This window comes from Ranitomeya imitator, chromosome 2 (assembly GCF_032444005.1).
Source record: "Ranitomeya imitator isolate aRanImi1 chromosome 2, aRanImi1.pri, whole genome shotgun sequence".
Taxonomy (NCBI): Eukaryota; Metazoa; Chordata; class Amphibia; order Anura; family Dendrobatidae; genus Ranitomeya; species Ranitomeya imitator.
Genome location: NC_091283.1, coordinates 649731133 through 649750582, shown reverse-complemented (window position 1 = coordinate 649750582; position 19450 = coordinate 649731133). Strand labels below are relative to the sequence as shown.

The 19450-nt window shown below is 41.4% G+C and overlaps 1 protein-coding gene across 2 annotated transcripts in view; it reads left to right on the top strand.

Moving 5' to 3' along the window:
* Positions 1-15736, top strand: part of LOC138667060 (oocyte zinc finger protein XlCOF7.1-like) — a 69049-nt gene extending 53313 nt beyond the window's left edge. For both annotated transcript variants that reach the window (XM_069755307.1, XM_069755308.1), the window contains exons 10-15: positions 6570-6706; positions 6792-6986; positions 7065-7188; positions 7693-7910; positions 8057-8162; positions 11282-15736. In XM_069755307.1, the coding sequence (XP_069611408.1) occupies positions 6570-6706; positions 6792-6986; positions 7065-7188; positions 7693-7910; positions 8057-8162; positions 11282-12129 (1628 nt within the window). In that variant the 3' untranslated portion in view covers positions 12130-15736. The remainder of the gene's footprint in view (positions 1-6569; positions 6707-6791; positions 6987-7064; positions 7189-7692; positions 7911-8056; positions 8163-11281) is intronic.
* Positions 15737-19450: the final 3714 nt, after the last annotated feature.

The window sequence follows — 19450 nt, the reverse complement described above, 5'->3', positions numbered from 1 at the left end:
TTGACAGAGACAACATTTTTCTTATTTTGGTTAGGCTGCTTTCACACATCAGGTTTTTTGTTTCAGGCTAAATCCAGCTCTCGGGAGAAAAACTGGAACCGGAAAAAATAAAATCCAGATCCGTTTTTTAACCCATTGACTTGTATTAGTGCCGGATTGCGCCGCATGGCCCAGCGTTCCTTCCGGTTTGATGCCGGATCCGACGTACACTCGATTCCGGTGTCTGGAAAAAAACGTCTACTGTAACTTTTTTTGTCTCCGGTGAAAAAGCCTGAAGCGCTGAATCTGGCGCTTCCGGCTGTTTGCTAGAATGGGAGCCAGAAGGTGCCGGATGCAGAAAATGGCGGATCCGGCGGCGTAATCCATTTTTTTAAACTGAGCATGCTCCAATTTTTTCTTTTTTATCCAATTTTCTAGATGGGCTAGACGGATCCGTCAAAAAAACTGATCCGTCGCATCAGTTTTTCACAATCTGCGCCAGATCCAGTTTTTCCAACATTCGCCGGATTTAGCCTGAAACAAAAAACCTGATGTGTGAAAGTAGCCTTATAGACATTATCACAATGCATTTTAAGCAAAACAATTCAGATGCAGTTGAAGTTCAGACTTTCAGCTTTCATTTGAGGGTATCCACATTAAAATTGGATGAAGGGTTTAGGAGTTTCAGCTCCTTAACATGTGCCACCCTGTTTTTAAAGAGACCAAAAGTAATAGGACAATTGACTCCAAGACTATTTCATGGACAGCTGTGGGCAATCCCTTCATTATGTCATTCTCAGTTAGGCAGCTAAAAGGCCTAAGTTGATTTGAGGTGTGGTGCTTATCTTTGGAAGGTTTTGCTGTGAAGTAAACATGTGGTCAAAGGAGCTCTCCATGCAGGTGAAACAAGCCATCCTTAAACTGCGAAAACAGAAAAAATCCATCTGAGAAATTGCTACAATATTAGGAGTGGCAAATTCTACAGTTTGGTACATCCTGAGAAAGAAAGAAAGCACTGGTCAACTCATCAATGCAAAAAGACCTGGGCGCCCATGGACGATAACCGTGGTGGATGATCGCAAAATAATCTCCATGGTGAAGAGAAACCCCTTCACAACAGCCAACCAAGTGAACAACACTCTCCAGGAGGTAGGTGTATCAATATCCAAATCTACCATAAAGAGAAGACTGCATGAAAGTAAATAGAGAGGGTTCACAGCACGGTGCAAGCCACTCATAAGCATCAAGAATAAAAAGGCTAGACTCGACTTTGCTAAAAAAAAAAACATCTAAAAAAGCCAGCACAGTTCTGGAAGAACATTCTTTGGACAGATGAAACCAAGATCAACCTCTACCAGAATGATGGAAAGAGAAAAGTATGGTGAAGGCGTGGTACAGCTCATGATCCAAAGCATACCACATCATCTGTAAAACACGGCAGAGGCAGTTTGATGGCTTGGGCATGCATGGCTACCAGTGGCACTGGGTCACTAGTGTTTATTGATGATGTGACACAGGACAGAAGCAGCCGAATGAATTCTGAGGTATTCAGAGCCATACTGTGTGCTCAGATCCAGCCAAATGCAGCCAAACTGGTTGGTCGTCGTTTCATACTACAGATGGACAATGACCCAAAACATAAAGCCAAAGCAACCCAGAAGTTGATTAAAGCAAAGAAGTGAAATATTCTTGAATGGCCAAGTCAGTCACCTGATCTCAACCCAATTGAGCATGCATTTCACTTGTTAAAGACTAAACTTCAGATAGAAAGGCCCACAAACAAACAGCAACTGAAAACCACTGCAGTGAAGGCCTGGCAGAGCATCAAAAAGGAGGAAACACAGCGTCTGGTGATGTCCATGAGTTCAAGACTTCAGGCAGTCATTGCCAACAAAGGGTTTTCAACCAAGTACTAGAAATGAACATTTTATTTAAAATTATGTAATCTGTCCAATTACTTTTGGTCCCTTTAAAAACAGGGTGGCACATGTTAAGGAGCTGAAACTCCTAAACCCTTCATCCAATTTTAATGTGGATACCCTCAAATGAAAGCTGAAAGTCTAAGCTTCAACTGCATATGAATTGTTTTGTTTAAAATTCATTTTGGTAATGTCTATAACCAAAATTAGAAAAATGTCTCTGTCCAAATATATATAGACTTAACTGTATCTAGATGTGTGCTGAGCACCTTGAATTCCCAGGTGTTTTACAGAAGTTTATAATGTTGAGCCGTGAAAATAAAAAAAAATCTAAGTTTTCCCACATAAATGTTTTTTAGCCCCAAATTTTGCATTTTCACATGGGTAACAGGAAAAATTGCACCATACAATTTGTTGTTCAATTTCTCCTGAGTACACCGATACTCCACATGAGGGGGAAAACAACTGTTTTGGCGCACAGCAGGGCTCAAAAGGGAAGGAGCGTCATTTGACACTTTGAGTGTAAAGTTTTTTGGATCAATTAGTGGACACTATGTTGTGCTTAGACAGCAACTGATGTGCCTGGACAGTGAAAATCACCCCCAAATGACTCCATTTTGGAAACTAGACCCTTGAGGGAACTTACCTAGATGTGTGGTGAGCACCTTGAACCCCTAGGTGCTTCACAGAAGTTTATAATATTGAGCTGTGAAAATAAAAAAAAATCTTACTTTTTCCCACAAAAAATGTTGTTTTAGCTCCAATTTTTTCATTTTCACAAGTATAGCAGGAGAAACTGGATCCCAAAATTTGTTGTGCAATACCTCATATGTGGTCGAAAACTACTTTTGAGGCACAGTGCAAAACTCAGAAGCTCAGACGGGAAGGTGCTATATTACAAAATTATATTAAGCCCCCATAGTTATACATTTTATGAAAATAGAAAGCTGGCACATTGCTAAATTGTCAATAACTGTGGAATTCATTTACGAATCCCAGTGTTTCGAAGACTTCTTTTTTACAGTCTTAATGTATCGGGTCTATAATGTACAACATGAAGAAAACTACATATTTTATTCAATGGTTTGCATAATATTGCACATAGTTGATCTACCACAGGAATATTTGGTGGGCAACATAGGTGTCAAAAATCATTGTACTGCATCACGACAACCTCTCCATGAGAGAAATGCACTCTGTGGAAACAAATCACACCACTGCCTTTTAATTGTAATTATAGTAACCCTAATTGGAAATTATATAATTTTATACATGCCATCTAGAAATGCACCTATACACACTTTCTAAAATTTTCCATTTGCACCCAGTTTTCCATACGGTCCTGTTTTCTAAATTCAGGAGCCACTATATTTTGTGAATAGTTGGACCCTTATCATCTGTCCAATGTTGTGCTAACAATTTCCTTGCCATATAGAGCATTCTTGCTGCCGAAGTCTTTCCTAGAGCTGTAGTCTCTAGATTTTCCACACAAACCGTTTCTAGAGAAATTAGGAACCCCCTTGGCTTTTTAATTATTTTGTTATATTACAACCTTTGTTCAAATATTTTTGCAATCCGATTTGTGTCTGATACATCAGCACTAAATAAGCTAGGTTGGTGAAGTGAGAAAGAGATAGGCATAAATTCAGTTTATGGGATCAAATAACTAGCATCTGCATATGTGTTCATCCCTTTTGCTATGAAACCCCTAAAAAATTCCTGTGCAATTACCTTCATAAGTCTCTTGCAAAGTGACAGTCCATGTGTGTGCAATCTAAGTGTCACATGGTCTGTCAGTATATACACACCTTTTCTGAAAGGCCACAAAGGCTGCAACACCATTAAGCAAAAGGTACCACTAATCAAACAACACCATGAAGACCAAGGAGATCTCCAAACAAGTCACAGACAAAGTTGTTGAGAAGTCCAAGTCAGGGTTGGGTTATAAAAAGAATCCCAATATCTGATGATCCCCGGAGCACCATCAAATTCATTATCATCAAATGAAAAGAACATGGTACCAAAAAAAACTGTCAAGAAAGGGCTGCCCGCAAAAACTCTCAGCCCAGGCTAGGATGACGTTAGTCAAAGAGGCAGCACAAAGACCAAAGGTAACCCTGAAGTAGCTGCAGAGTTCCCAAGCAGAGACTGGAGTATCTGTCCATACGACCACAAAAACCTGTACACACCATAAAGGTGGCTTTTATTGAAGAGTGGGCAAAAAAACCTTTACTTACACACAAAAAATGTATGGCTCATTTTGAGTCTGCCAAAAGACATGTGGGAGACTCCCCAAATGTATGGAGGAAGATGCTGTGGTCAGATGAGACCAAAAGTGAACTTGTTGACCACCAAGGTAAATGCTACACAGCTCATCACCACAAGAACACCATCCCCACAGTGAAATATTGTGGTGGCAGCATCATGCTGTGGAGATGTTTTCCTGCAGCAGGGACAGGAAAAATGGTCCAAGTCGAGGGGAAGATGGATGATGAGAAATACAGGGATATACTTGAGCAAAACCTCTTTGTCAGTGATTTGGGACTGAGGATCAACTTTGAACAAGACAATGACCCAAAGCATACTGCTAAAGCAACACTTGAGTAGTTTAAGGGGACACATGTAAATGTTTTGTTGTGGCATAGTCAAAGTCCAGACCCTAATCCAATTGAGAACCTATGGTCAGACTTGAAGATTGCTGTTCACCAGAAGAGACATCTAAAGGTACCGTCACACTCAGCGACGCTGCAGGGATATAGACAACAAGCCGACCTAAACTAGATCGCTGGAGCGTCGCTGTTTAGGTCGATGTAGAGACATCAAACACAGCAACTCCAGAACGATGCAGGAGCGATCCAGTGACGTAACGGCGACTCACTTATCATTCTCGCTCCATGTAAAAACGTTGCTGGCGTCGTTGCTTTTGATGTCAAACATGACGATACACGCCGATCTAGCGACCAAATAAAGTTCTGGACTTCTAGCTCCGACCAGCGATTTAACAGCGGGATCAAGATCGCTGCTGCGTGTCAAACACAATGAGATCGCTATCCAGGACGCTGCAACGTCACAGATCGTTGTCGTTCTCGTTCCAAAGTTGCTGAGTGTGACGGTACCTTAACTTGAAGGAGCTTGAGCAATTTTGCCTTGAGCAATGGAGGGTAAATAATTATGCACACGGAAGTTTAAAGTTAATTTGTCCTATTTGTTGTTTCCTTCTCAAAAAAAGAAAACCAAATGTTCACAATTGTAGGCATCTTCTTTACATGAACTGATGCGAACCCTAAAAAAAAAACAAGGAAATTCCAGGTTGAGTTAGCAAAACACAAAAAATGGCAAGGGGGAGAATACTATTGTAAACCACTGTATGGTGAGTACGTTTGCAGAATAGATATTATGTTTGTAACACTCTTGAAAACCAGGTTCATATTCCTGTATATGCAAAACAGAGTTAAAGGGAATCAGTCAGCAGGTTTTTGCTATTTCATCTGAGAGCAGCTTGTTATGTAGGTAAACAGACGCTGAATCCAATGATGTATCTCTTAAGGTACCGTCACATTTAGCGACGCTGCAGCGATATAGACAACGATGCCGATCGCTGCACTGTCGCTGTTTAGGTCGTTGTGTGGTCACTGGAGAGCTGTCACACAGACAGCTCTCCAGCGACCAACGATGCCGAGGTCCCCAGGTAACCAGGGTAAACATCGGGTTACTAAGCGCAGGGCCGCGCTTAGTAACCCGATGTTTACCCTGGTTACCATTGTAAAAGTTAAAAAAAAAAACAGTACATACTCACATTCCGGTGTCTGTCACGTCCCTCGACGTCAGCTTCCCGCACTGACTGTCAGCGCCGGCCGGCGGTAAAGCAGAGCACAGCGGTGACGTCATCGCTGTGCTCTGCTTTACGGCCGGCCGGCGCTGACACAGTGCAGGGAAGCTGACGCCGGGGGACGTGACAGACACCAGAATGTGAGTATGTACTGTTTGTTTTTTTTAACTTTTACAATGGTAACCAGGGTAAACATTGGGTTACTAAGCACGGCCCTGCGCTTAGTAACCCGATATTTACCCTGGTTACCAGTGAACACATCGCTGGATCGGCGTCACACACGCCGATCCAGCGATGACAGCGGGTGATCAGCGACCAAAAAAAAAGGTCCTGATCATTCCCAGCGACCAACGATCTCCCAGCAGGGGCCTGATTGTTGGTCGCTGTCACGCATAACGATATTGTTGCTACATCACAAAAAGCAACGATATCGTTAACGAAATCGTTATGTGTGAAGGTACCTTTAGATTACTGGGTGCAGCCGTTCTGAGACAATCAGATCTTTTAGATCTAGAATGGAGCAAAGCTGAGAAAGTTAACCCTGCCCTTTACCAGGATCTCTGTGTTCAAAGTCCACAGACAGTGAGCTGCTTATCACAGGACGGGGCGCTGCCATACTAGTCTAGTCCAGCAATGTTAATCTCTTAATCCTAAATCCTTCACAGTTCGTAAACAGCACACACTGTGACAAGTGACACATCCCTGAATTCTGTGTTTCAGCCTCTATCTCCTGCTTACATAGCAAAAACCTGCTGACAGATTCCATTTTATAACATAATTGAGATTCTTAAAACCTGATGTCCCAATGCACTTCTTACTATCTAGATTTCTTAAACTTTCAGGTTCCATTTCATCATCTCATTTGACCTTTCTTCAAAAATTAATCCAATTGCCTGACCTATCCAGAAGGCACAGGGATGATATGACCAAGAGAATACTGAATCTCACCTTGAAGATTATCCACCTGCTGACCGGAGAGGTGACATATTTTTGGACATGACTGATGAGGTTATTGAATTTCTACATTTTTCTATCTCCATTTATCAGTTTCTCTTTATATGCAGAATTACAGTTTGCTGAAGAAGACATCTGATGAGTTTCTAACCCCCATTAACCATTCCAGTATGTCTGGAGGAAGGTGCAGCAGAAACCAGAGTCCCATTCCGATGCCTCCTCCACAATCACTATTCAATGAGAAAGACCATGAACAGAAGATCCTTGAACTTGTCAATGAGATTGCACATCTCCTAACTGGAGAGGTGAGCAATTCATGGAGAGGTGTTATACATGAGCAGCAAAAATGATTTCTGGAGGTTAAGTCTATCATTGTATCTCAGGTCCCTATAAATTGTCACGGCGGTACTGTGTATTTCACCATGAAAGAGTGGGAATACTTAAAAGATTGCAAGGATCTTTACAAGGATGTCATGATGGAGACTCACCAGCCCCTTACTGCGATGGGTAAGAGAATGCAACTAGAAAAGCGGTCATCTGATCATCACAGGTCAACAGAATATTAAAAGGAACCTGTCACTATTTTTTTTTTGCCTCATAATCTGAGAGCAGAATGATTTTGTCCCAGAGACCCCCATTCACTTTCTGGGCTGCTTGCTGCAGTTTTTATAAAACCACTGTTCTATCATCAGCAGATTATTACTAGTAAACCTGCTGTCATGTAGTCCTGCATATTGTGTATGACCCCGCCCCCACCACTGATTGGCTGCTTTCTGCATATGTACAGTGTACACTGGAAGCTGTCAATCAGTGGTGTGGGTGGGGATTATACAGAGCTCAGCATTCAGAGAACTGAGAGATCTGCAGGAGATAAAGCTGTGATTTTATGAAAACTGCAGCAAGCAGCCCAGTAAGTGACACATTGCTAGAAACAGGGTTTCTACCCCTACATCGTGCTGGCAAAAACTTGCTGACAGATTCCCATCAAGGCACCATGTGTGCTTCTTACAGATGTTTCTGGTGAAAGAAAAACCCCAGAGAGATATCCCAGTCCTGCTTCTTCCGAAGACTTTCAAGAAGATTACAATGTCCAACTAGATCACCAAGAAGATGACGTCCAACTAGATCACCAAGAAGGTGACGTCCAACTAGATCACCAAGAAGGTGACGTCCAACTAGATCACCAAGAAGATGACGTCCAACTAGATCACCAAGAAGATGACGCTGAGGTTTGCCAAATTCCACCCTGCATCTTTCCAAATTATTCTTTAATTCAGTTGAGAATCTGAATAGCTGGTTCTGAATGAATTCTGTAAATGGTTTTATGGAATTAATAAAATAATATGCTTTTATGATTATTTTCTTTTTAATCCAGGGACAAGAGTTCTTTATTAAAGTTGAAGATCTTGTGGAAGAAGGCATGTACGTTATGGGTGATCACCAGTGTAAGGAGGAAGAAGTCTCCATAGATATTAGTACAGGTAAGCGCTCCTGTATCCAATTGGGAAGCCAGGGACATTGGCTCTTATGAGATGTTTTGTATTTCACAGAAGTCACGAAAATGAAAAATCCAAGTCAGCAGTCACTAAAACTGCAATAACTTATGATAACAATAGTGAGTCCTTATACGCTCTGAAGTGTTTGAAAGCTTTTCCACCTGTATGCCAGTTGACACTTTATGCTGCTGTTTGGGCAGCCACTCTATCTCCATCTCATCACAAGCAGTATTCCTAGAGGAGAGAGTACAAAGGAGGGCAACAAAATTAATAAAGGGGATGGGAGAACTACAATACCCAGATAGATTAGCGAAATTAGGATTATTTAGTCTAGAAAAAAGACGACTGAGGGGCGATCTAATAACCATGTATAAGTATATAAGGGGACAATACAAATATCTCGCTGAGGATCTGTTTATACCAAGGAAGGTGACGGGCACAAGGGGGCATTCTTTGCGTCTGGAGGAGAGAAGGTTTTTCCACCAACATAGAAGAGGATTCTTTACTGTTAGGGCAGTGAGAATCTGGAATTGCTTGCCTGAGGAGGTGGTGATGGCGAACTCAGTCGAGGGGTTCAAGAGAGGCCTGGATGTCTTCCTGGAGCAGAACAATATTGTATCATACAATTATTAGGTTCTGTAGAAGGACGTAGATCTGGGGATTTATTATGATGGAATATAGGCTGAACTGGATGGACAAATGTCTTTTTTCAGCCTTACTAACTATGTTACTATGAGAACACGTCGGTAATATGGTATCATTTGTTGACTTCTGTATGTTTTCATATAAAAAAGCACAGCTTAAACTTAACATTAAAAAAAAAAAAAACGAAATGTGTGAACATAGCCTAAGACTGCATTAACCCCTTCATGACCTTTGACATACAGGTGCTTCTCACAAAATTAGAATATCATCAAAAAGTTAATTTATTTCAGTTTTTCAATACAGAAAGTGAAACTCATATATAGAGTCATTACAAACAGAGTGTTTATTTCTGTTAATGTTGATATATGGTGATGGAAAAACTAGGTGTTTTTTAAATGCATCTTTTAGTGTGACAGTAGTCAAACATAAAAAAAGGCAATATAAATCTGTAATCGTAAAGAATAAAGTCATCCAATCAATACGTCCACTCTCGATTCCAGTCATTTTTGCATTCAAAAAGTCAAACTGTGCTCGTTCCCTTCCAATCCCTGCCATGCACCCAAACTTAGTTATCCCCCACATATGGACGAACTCAGGAGAAATCGCACAACAAATTTTGGAGTCCATTTTCTCCTGTTACCCTTGTCAGAAGAAAAAATTGGGGGCTAAAGTAACATTTTTGAAAAAAAAATACAAAAAAGTTAATTTTTATCTTCCATGTTGCACTAATTCCTTGTGAAGCACCTAAAGGGTTAATTAACTTCTTGGATGGGGTTTTGAGCAGGGTGAGGGGTGCAGTTTATAGAATGGTGTCACTTTCAGGTATTTTTTGTCATATAGGTTTTAATCTTAGTTATGTACATTTTGTTGGAAAAATTTGAAATTGCTGATCAACTTTTAACCCTTCTAACTTCCTAGCAACAAAAAAAGTTTTAAAAATTATGCAGATGTAAAGTAGTCATGTGGGAAATGTCATTTATACATTATTTTGTACAGCATGACTAACTGGCTTAAGGGCATAAAAATTGAAAGTTTGAAAATTTCAACATTTTTGCCAAATTTCCGATATTTTACAAATAACTGCAAGTTATTAAATTTTACCACTATCATGAAGTACAACATGTCACAAAAAACATTCTCTGAATCCCTTGAAGCGTTACAGAGTTATTACCACATAAAGGTGAAAACAGACTCGGGGATGAAGAGGTTAAAAAAGAACTCCCAGCAACTTTTTTCCACAGTACCTTCTAAATGTGTATGTGATGTAGTATAAGTGCACTAAAATACTTACTGATTACCATCTACCCCAATTTTCATCGCTGATCCAGTCCTCTTAATCATCATGTGATTGCTCCTCAGCTTTGCCAAAGTACTAATGGACTGTTGTGTGGGGTGGAGCTACTTCCCTCTAGTTAAGCCGTATATAGACTTGTATAAAGAAAGTGACTTGCGTTTCACACACAAACCCGTGGGATCCAGCAAGTCTATTTTCAGGTCACATGATCCAGAAGAGGACCTGAGTGATGCTGGAACCAGGGAAAGTGTATTAACAAACATGCTCGGATAACGTCTTATCCGAGCATGCTCTGTGTTATCTGAGCATCTGTGAGTGCTCTTATATTATCTTCAAGTCGCTAGAGCTGCATGATTTGCGGCTGTTAGACGGCCTCAACACATGGGGATTGCCGGTTTGTTAGGGAATCCCCACATGTGTTAAGGCATGCAAATCATGCAGCCACAGAGACTCAAACCTAATGTACGAGCTCGCTCAGATAACACCCTAGAGTGCTCGGATAAGACGTTATCCAAGCATGTTCTCTCATCACTTGTTTTAACCTCTTTGTAATATATTGAGTTCTCTTCTTTAATGCAAGCTCAGGAGCTGAACACACATCATTGCAGTCAGTCAATGGCGGTGTTATTTACCCAGCATCTGCCTACTCTACCTACTTCTGTTAACCGCTTAAATGTTGCTGTCAGCCAGGGTGTCAATTCAAATTCTTCATGGAAATTGAAAAAACAAAAAAAAAAAATGTTTAATAATTCAGATCTGTAAAATGAACACTATAAATGCAAAACCAAAAAACAATAGCAAAATTGCGTTTTTTTTGTGCAATTTCACCGTACTTGGATTTTTTTCCCTATTTTCCCATCCATTGAATGGTAAAATGAATGGTGTCATTGAATACTATAACTTAACGTCCGTCAAAACAACAAGCTCTCACATGACTACGGTATGTTGCCAGAAAAATTAAAAAGTAATTGCTTTTGAAAAACAGGGATGAAAAAATTAAAAGTTCAAAAACAGAAATTCATCATGTTGGGAAGGGGTTATTGCACCTACACTACATTACATACTTCAATTTAGGAGGGATAATAGAATAAAAATTTTGCTGGGAGATCTTATTTAAGGCTGTCTATTTGATATCTAACTACAATATATTCTATTTCCTTTTTAGAACATGAAATGGGATATTCATGTGCCGATTATGGCAAGTCGTTTGCTAATGGATTACAGCTTGATGAACATCAAGAAACCCACTTGGAGGAAAAAACATATATCTGTTCAGAATGCAGGCAGTATTTTATACATCAACTTGACCTAGAGAGACATCAAAGCATTCACAGAAAAGAAAAAACATTTTCATGTCTGGAATGTGGAAAATGTTTTTTTCAGAATACTGATCTTGTTGAGCATGAGCGAATTCACACAGTGGAGAAGCCGTTTTCATGTCAAGAATGTGGGATATCTTTTACTCAGTTGTCATATATTGTTAAACATCAAAAAGTTCATATGGAAGAGAAGCCATTTTTATGTTCGGATTGCGGGAAATCATTTACACTTAAAATTTATCTTGAGAGTCATCAGAAAATTCACACCTATGATAAGTCATTTAAATGTACAGAATGTGGGAAGCATTTTAATCAAAAATCAGATCTTGTTGTACATCAGAGATTTCACACAGGGGAGAAGCCATATTCATGCCCAGAATGTGGGAAATGCTTTTCCCAGAAATCTGATCTATCTAAACATCAAAGAGTTCACACAGGCGAGAAGCCATTTTTATGCTTAGAATGTAGGAAACGTTTTTCTCAGAAATCAGACCTGATTAAACATTGGAGAACTCATACAGGAGAAAGACCTTTTTTATGTTCAGAATGTGGGAAATGCTTCACTCAGAAATCAGTTCTTGTTCAGCATCAGAGAATTCACACGGGGGAGAAGCCATTTTCATGTACAGAATGCGGGAAATGTTTTAGTCATAGATCAAATTTTATGAAACACAAAGTTGTTCACACACGTTAAAGCGGAAACTATATGTAAGGTTCTCAGACTCTTTGCCATATCTGCCGTTATTTTTAATTGAATCTAGTTTTCCCCGTCGGCCATTTTGCTTTCTGTCCTGCTGCAGCTACCTTGCCCTCAGTCAGTATGGAGTTTTCAGTTTGTATGTTTCCACCCTGTTCTCTGCCACTTGCCTTTTTAAGTAACCTCAGCTATTCAATCAGTGCTTCTGAATCAAGTCTGCAGTTTACCTGTGACCTACTCCAGGAAGTCTTGGACTTATTATCCTAACCACCTTCCACTTCGGAACCTTGGACATGTGTGGACTCAGGAATCCCTCCTCTTACTATCAACATTTCCAAGGGAAGTAAGAGAGAAAGACTTGAACTTATTTCTACAACTTTGCTGGACTTAAAGTTTATTCTTGCCTGTCTTGTCTCCTGCCTTTGTACCTGCAACTGTGTTAACTCTTACTTGCATGAAGTAATACAAAAACTACTTAAATAAGCCTGTGTTTCCTCGCACCCAAGCACAAGACTCTATACAGACTGTATTCTATATGTGACACTATAACACTCCTTATATATTTTGGTTATGATTCACAATATTACAATATCTAATGGAGGAATTGGAGTGCACTGTGTTTTTAAGTAATGGAGCTAACACATCTTCCTTGTCACTGTATTTTTTGACAAGATTTTCTGAGAGTTTGTTCAACCTGAAGAGTCTCCTGGATTTTTCAGACTTGGTTACTGAAAAGCCACTTACTACTCAAGTTGGCAATGTTAGGAAAGCTCCTACAATAGAACCTCACAAACTCTCCAAAACTACAGGTATACTGTCATTTATACATGTTGACTATTTTCAGTTTGTATTCGCAATTATCTACCTGTAAATGCTATTATCCTATTTATACTCTATCCATAGAATGGATCTCAATAAACAGAAACTTTTTCTACATCTTCAAAGATGTGTTCTTTCTAATGTCTATGTACTTTGATTCCTTAGAGAGCCAACAAAACAACATTTTTGTAGGTGTTAAATCTTGTTTTATGTTTGATTTTATTTTTGTAATGTACTAAATTGTCTTGGTGAGATTTTTTTTATGATGTCTGGCAATTTTACAGAATTATAACAACTATCAGGCATAACATTAAAACCCCATTTTGCAATATACAATCATGGCGGAAAGTGTTGGCACCCTTGAAATTGTTCCAGAAGATTAAGTATTTTTCCCAGAAAAGTATGGCAACTACACATGTTTTGTTATACACGTTTATTTCCTTTATATATTGGAACGACACAAAAAACAGAAAAAAGGCAAACTGAACATAATTTCACACAAAACCTCAAAAATGGGCCGCACAAAATTGTTGGCACCCTCAACTTAATATTTGTCTGCACACTGTTTGAAAAGAATACCTGCAATCAATCGCTTCCTATAACCATCAACAAGCTTCTTACACCTCTCAACTGGAACCTTGGACCACTGTTCTTTTGCAAACTGTTAGAGGTCTCTCATATTTGAAGAGTGCCTTCTCCCAACAGCATTTTTAATATCTCATCGCAGGTGTTCAATGGGATTTAGATCCGGACTAAATTATGGCCACATCAGAACTCTGCAGTGCTTTGTTTCCATCTATTTCTAGGTGCTTCTTGAAGTATGTTATGGGGTCATTGTCCTGCTGGAAGACTCATGACTAGGGTTGAGCGACCTTGACTTTTTTAGGGTCGAGCCGGGTTTCGCGAAACCCGACTATCTCAAAAGTCGAGTCGAGTGAAATCGGCCGATTATGGCGAAAAGTCGAGGATCGACCGAAACACGAAACCCAATGCAAAGCCAATGGGATTTTTTTTTCTCTCTCTCTCTCTCTCTCTCTCCCCTCCGTCCGTCCCTGAACTGAAAAGCTGGTGTTACACAGTGCAAATCGCTACAGCGCACAAGCGACAACATGGCGATAGGCGTCCACGCCCCTAAGACCTATGTCATCACTCTGCCCACGCCCCTTCATTGGCTGAAAAAAATGGCGCCAAGCGCGTCATACGAAACGCGACTTTGGCGCGAAAGTCGCGTACCGCATGGCCGACCCCACACAGGGATCGGGTCGGGTTTCATGAAACCCGACTTTGCCAAAAGTCGGCGACTTTTGAAAATGAACGATCCGTTTCGCTCAACCCTACTCATGACCTAGGACGCAAACCCAGCTTTCTGATACTCGGCACTACATAGCAACCCAAAATCCTTTGGTAATCTTCAGATTTCATGATGACTTGCACACAGTCATGGCACCAAGTTGCAGAAGCAGCCCCAAAACATCTTTGAACCACCACATTTGACAGTAGGTACAGTGTTCTTTCCTTTGTATCTCTCATTCTATTCACTGTAAAGAGAATATAGTGCTTTACCAAAAAGCTCTAGCTTGGTCTCATCTGACCACAAGATGCTTCCCAAAAGGATTTTCGTTACTCAAGTACATTTTAGCAAACTGCAGTCTAGCTTTTTTATGTCTCTGTGTCAGCAGTTGGGTCCTCTTGGGTCTTCTGCCATAGCATTTTATTTCATTCAAATATTGACGGATATTTTGCTCTGAGACTTATGCACCCTGAGCCTGCAGTACAGCTTGGATTTCTTTGGAACTTGATTGAGGCTGCTTATCCACCATCTGGACTATCCTGCGTTGCAACTTTACATCACTTGTTCTCTGCTGTCCACGTCCAGGGAGCTTAGCTGCAGTGCCATGGATTGTAAACTTCTTGATTATGTTGCACAACATGGACAAAGGAACATCAAGATCTTTGAAGATTGAGATTGTTGGTATTTTTTGGCAACTTTGGTTCTCAAGTCCTCAGACAGTCCTCTTTTCAGTACTACTTGCTTAGTGCGGGACACACAATGCAAAGATTGAATCAACTTCTCCCCTTTTTATCTGGTTTTAAGTGTTATTTTTATATTTCCCACACCTGTTACTTGCCACTGGTGAGTTTGAACGAGAATCACATGCTTGAAACCAAGTTGTTCAACCACAATTTTGGAAAGGTGCCAACAACTTTGTCCTGCCCATTTTTGGAGTTTTGTGTAAAATTATGTACAATTGCATTTTTTTTGTTGTTCCAATACACACAAATGAAATAAACTTATATAACAAAACGTGTAATTGCAATATTTTTCTGGGAGAAATACTTTATTTTTTGGACCAATTTCAAGGGTGCCAACAGTTTTGGCCACGACTGTTGTAGGATGGCCACTGGACAGGTCCTTGAGGGGAGATATGTATCATCGAGATTGGTAGCTTCGGTGATGTAAGCCCAGGAACGCAGGCTACAGCACGTATACTGCACAATCATTTTGCCTTGTCGTTGGCTACTGGGCATGCATGAATTGACCAAATTATCTGCTAAGTATCTCAAGTTTTTCCTATTATCTAGAGCAGAAATGCAGCTGAAATTTCATATATTTCATGTTTACATGGTATAGCACTACAGAGTGCAACTTTGTTAGTTATGCTCCTGTACACACAAGTTTTCTGTTTGTAAGTGACTTTTGTTATTTATTTATTTTTGGTTATGCTGAGTGGTTTATGAAGTTTTAATAAACCAACCAGCCTGGACATTTTACCTAAATCGCTTCCTGTGCCTACCTCAACCGCAAATGACTGAGTAGAAACCCTACAATTGGTGCTAGAAGCACAGGCACAAATCCTGAGAGGCAGTGTGACTGCCGAAGAGATACCACATGTCCTCGGTAAGGCCGGCCTCACACTAGCGAGTTTTACGGACGTAAGAGCGCAGAAACTACGTCCGTAAAACTCGCATAACATATGGCACAATTATTCTCTATGCCCCTGCTCCTATCTGCCGTATTTTACTGATCAGTATTATACGGCTTTCTACGGCCGTAGAAAGTTTGTCACCGTATTGCGCAAATAAAACGTCAATGAAAGTCTATGGAAGCCCCAAAAATACGGATTACACACGGACCAGCAGTGTGACTTGCGAGGAATACGCAGCGGTGTTGGAGAGAAAAGCCGGCAATTCAGTGCGGTGTACAGTAAAATCACACTGACAGCTTACAGTAGAATAGGTAGAATAAATGTGTACACATAGAATAGATATATATATATATATATATATATGTCAGTGAGACACATATATGTATATATATTAATATTTCATCCAGCACGATATAGCAGAAAGCCGGTAATTCAATTACCGGCTTTTGCTATCTCCTTCCTAAACCCGACAAGATATGAGACCTGGTTTACATACAGTAAACCATCTCATATCCCCATTTTTTTTGCATATTCCACACTACTAATGTTATTAGTGTGTATATGCAAAATTTGGCCGTTCTAGCTATTAACTAAAAGGGTTAAATGGCGGAAAAAATTTGCGTGGGCTCCCGCACAATTTTCTCCGCCAGAGTAGTAAAGCCAGTGACTGAGGGCAGATATTAATAGCCTGAAGAGGGTCCATGGTTATTGGCCCCCCCCTGGCTAAAAACATCTGCTCCCAGCCACCCCAGAAAAGGCACATCTGGAAGATGCGCCTATTCTGGCACTTGGCCACTCTCTTCCCATTCCCGTGTAGCGGTGGGATATGGGGTAATGAAGGGTTAATGCCACCTTGCTATTGTAAGGTGACATTAAGCCAGATTAATAATGGAGAGGCGTCAATTATGACACCTATCCATTATTAATCCAATAGTAGTAAAGGGTTTAAAAAAACACACACATTATTAAAAATTATTTTAATGAAATAAAAACAAAGGTTGTAATAATTTATTCTTCGCTCAATACAATCACTGAAGACCCTCGATCTGTACCAAAAAAAAAAAACAAACAACAATATCCATACCTTCCGCAGATCTGTAAAGTCCAACGATGTAAATCCATCTGAAGGGGTTAAAATATTTTGCAGCAAGGAGTTCTGCTAATGCAGCGCAGCTCCTTGCTGCAAAACCCCGGAGAATGAAGGTAAAGTAGGTCAATGACCTATATTTACCTTCATTTGCGGTGAGGTGCCTTCTGCTGGCTGTTCCTAGATCGTGGGAACTATCCTAGAAAGCTCCCAGGCTCGAGTTCATAAGAGGCGCCCTCTGCTGGTTGTCCTCGTATGAACTCGAGCCTGGGAGCTTTCTAGGAAAGTTCCCACAATCTAGGAACAGCCAGCAGAGGGCGCCTCACCGCAAATGAAGGTAAATATAGGTCATTGACCTACTTTACCTTCATTCTCCGAGGTTTTGCAGCAAGGAGCTGCGCTGCATTAGCAGAACTCCTTGCTGCAAAATATTTTAACCCCTTCAGATGGATTTACATCGTTGGACTTTACAGATCTGCGGAAGGTATGGATATTGTTGTTTTTTGTTTTTTTTTTTGGTACAGATCGAGGGTCTTCAGTAATTGGATTGAGCGATGAATAAATTATTACAACAACCTTTGTTTTTATTTCATTAAAATAATTTTTAATGTGTGTGTTTTCTCTAGTAGCCTTCCACGACAGCCACCAGGAGGTTGTCTCCATACCCTAATGGGGGACAGGAAGCACAAGAGGTTAAAAACCCCTCCCACCTCCCATTAGCCAGTGTCTTTCCTGTCCCCCATGGGGCATGGAGAGGTTCCTGGTGCGCTGCAGTGGCGGCTCTAGCAGTGTACCTGTTCTTTTATTTCTTTGCCGGGCACTAATGGTCGGGCCCCCCGTGGCTTCCTCCTGCGCTGTGCCTCCCGTCTCCTCTGGATTCTGGGACCACGTTCCCGGTCCTCCTGTGTCCTCTTGCGGGGACAAAGCTGGCCGGTGAGCCCACCCGGAGGCCTCCCTGAGCTCTCCGGCGTCTCCCCCTCCAGCGCACGCTGTACGGCGACCCCGAAGCCAGGTGACTCTCCACTTCCGGGTCGGCGCTCCTGTACAGGAGCGACACAGTCCAGCGCTATGGATCACCGAACGGCGTGCGAGGCACGCTGCATCCTCGCACGCCTGCCTGGGACTGCGGAGGGGGAGGGGCGGCTAATTGCCACGTGCTGGTGCAGGCTTATTTTCTATATAAGCTGTGAAGACGTCTCAGGTAAGCCTGCTGTAGCATGGATTCGTCTTGCCCTGCAGCTGCAGAGCCCAGCGCTCCTCAAGCCCTAGTAAGTGTGGCAGAGGGGGTCCCATTTAAAGGTAGATATATATATACCTTCTTACACTGCTTCCTCTCTCATTGCAGGGAGTCAAGCCTGGCCCTAAAAACATTACCAAACGCAAATGTGCCACCTGTAATGTGAAAATGCCGCTAGATTGGGAGAAAAAGTTGTGCCAACCTTGTACGGATAAAATCGTCCGAGCGGAACACCCTTCATTGATGAAATTCGCTCCTTGGTTAGGCAGGAGGTTCAAACCTTTTTGGCCACACTCGCCCCACCTCCACCGCCACCACCATCCTCACCTGGTCCATCACTCCCCAAAAAGAGGAAAATCCAGGAGTATTCTGAGTCAGAGTCTGAGGGGTCTTATACGTCTTCCTCTGTTAAATGGGAAGATGTGTTACCCCATAAATCTGCGGAAATTAGAAGATACCTTTTTTCCTCTGAATATATTGAGGAATTGGTGTCTGCAGTGAGGAACACCATGGGGTTAAAGGAGGAATCAGTTCCTCAGTCTATACAAGACGAACTGTTCGGTATACATACTGAAAAACAACCTGGGTTTCCCGTCCATAAAAGCATAATAGATATGATTAATAATGAATGGGAATTGCCCAAGAAGCGGCTAACAACGCCTCCAGATTTTAAACATTGGTTTCCTCTTGATGAGGACTCAATAAAATGGAGCATCCCAAAAATTGATGTCCAGGTGGCTAGAGTGGCTAAGAAGACGGCTCTGCCGTTCGAAGATTCTTCCCAATTAAAGGACCCCTTGGATAGGAAGATTGAGAGCCTTCTCAAAAAGTCCTGGGAAACGTCTACCTCGGCCCTCAGATTCAATATAGCATCCACCTGCGTGGCCCGCTCTCCCGTTGGATAGCAGAGTTAGAAAGCCACATCTCTCAGGGTACCCCGAGAGAGGAGGTACTGGACTCCTTGCCTATCTTGCACAGAGCAACAGGTTTCCTTGCTGACGCCTCACTGGAATCTATCCGTGTGGCCGCCAGATCCTTGGTCCAGACAAATTCAGCCAGAAGAGCTCTCTGGTTAAAAATGTGGAGCGGAGACGTTACTTCAAAAATAAAACTATCTTCCATTCCCTTTAAAGGTGACTACGTGTTTCGGCCCTCTTTAGATGACATCTTGGAGAAAGCCACAGACAGAAAGAAAACCCTTCCTGAACAGAGACCTCCCAGGAAGCGTTTTTTTCGACCCTCCCAGCC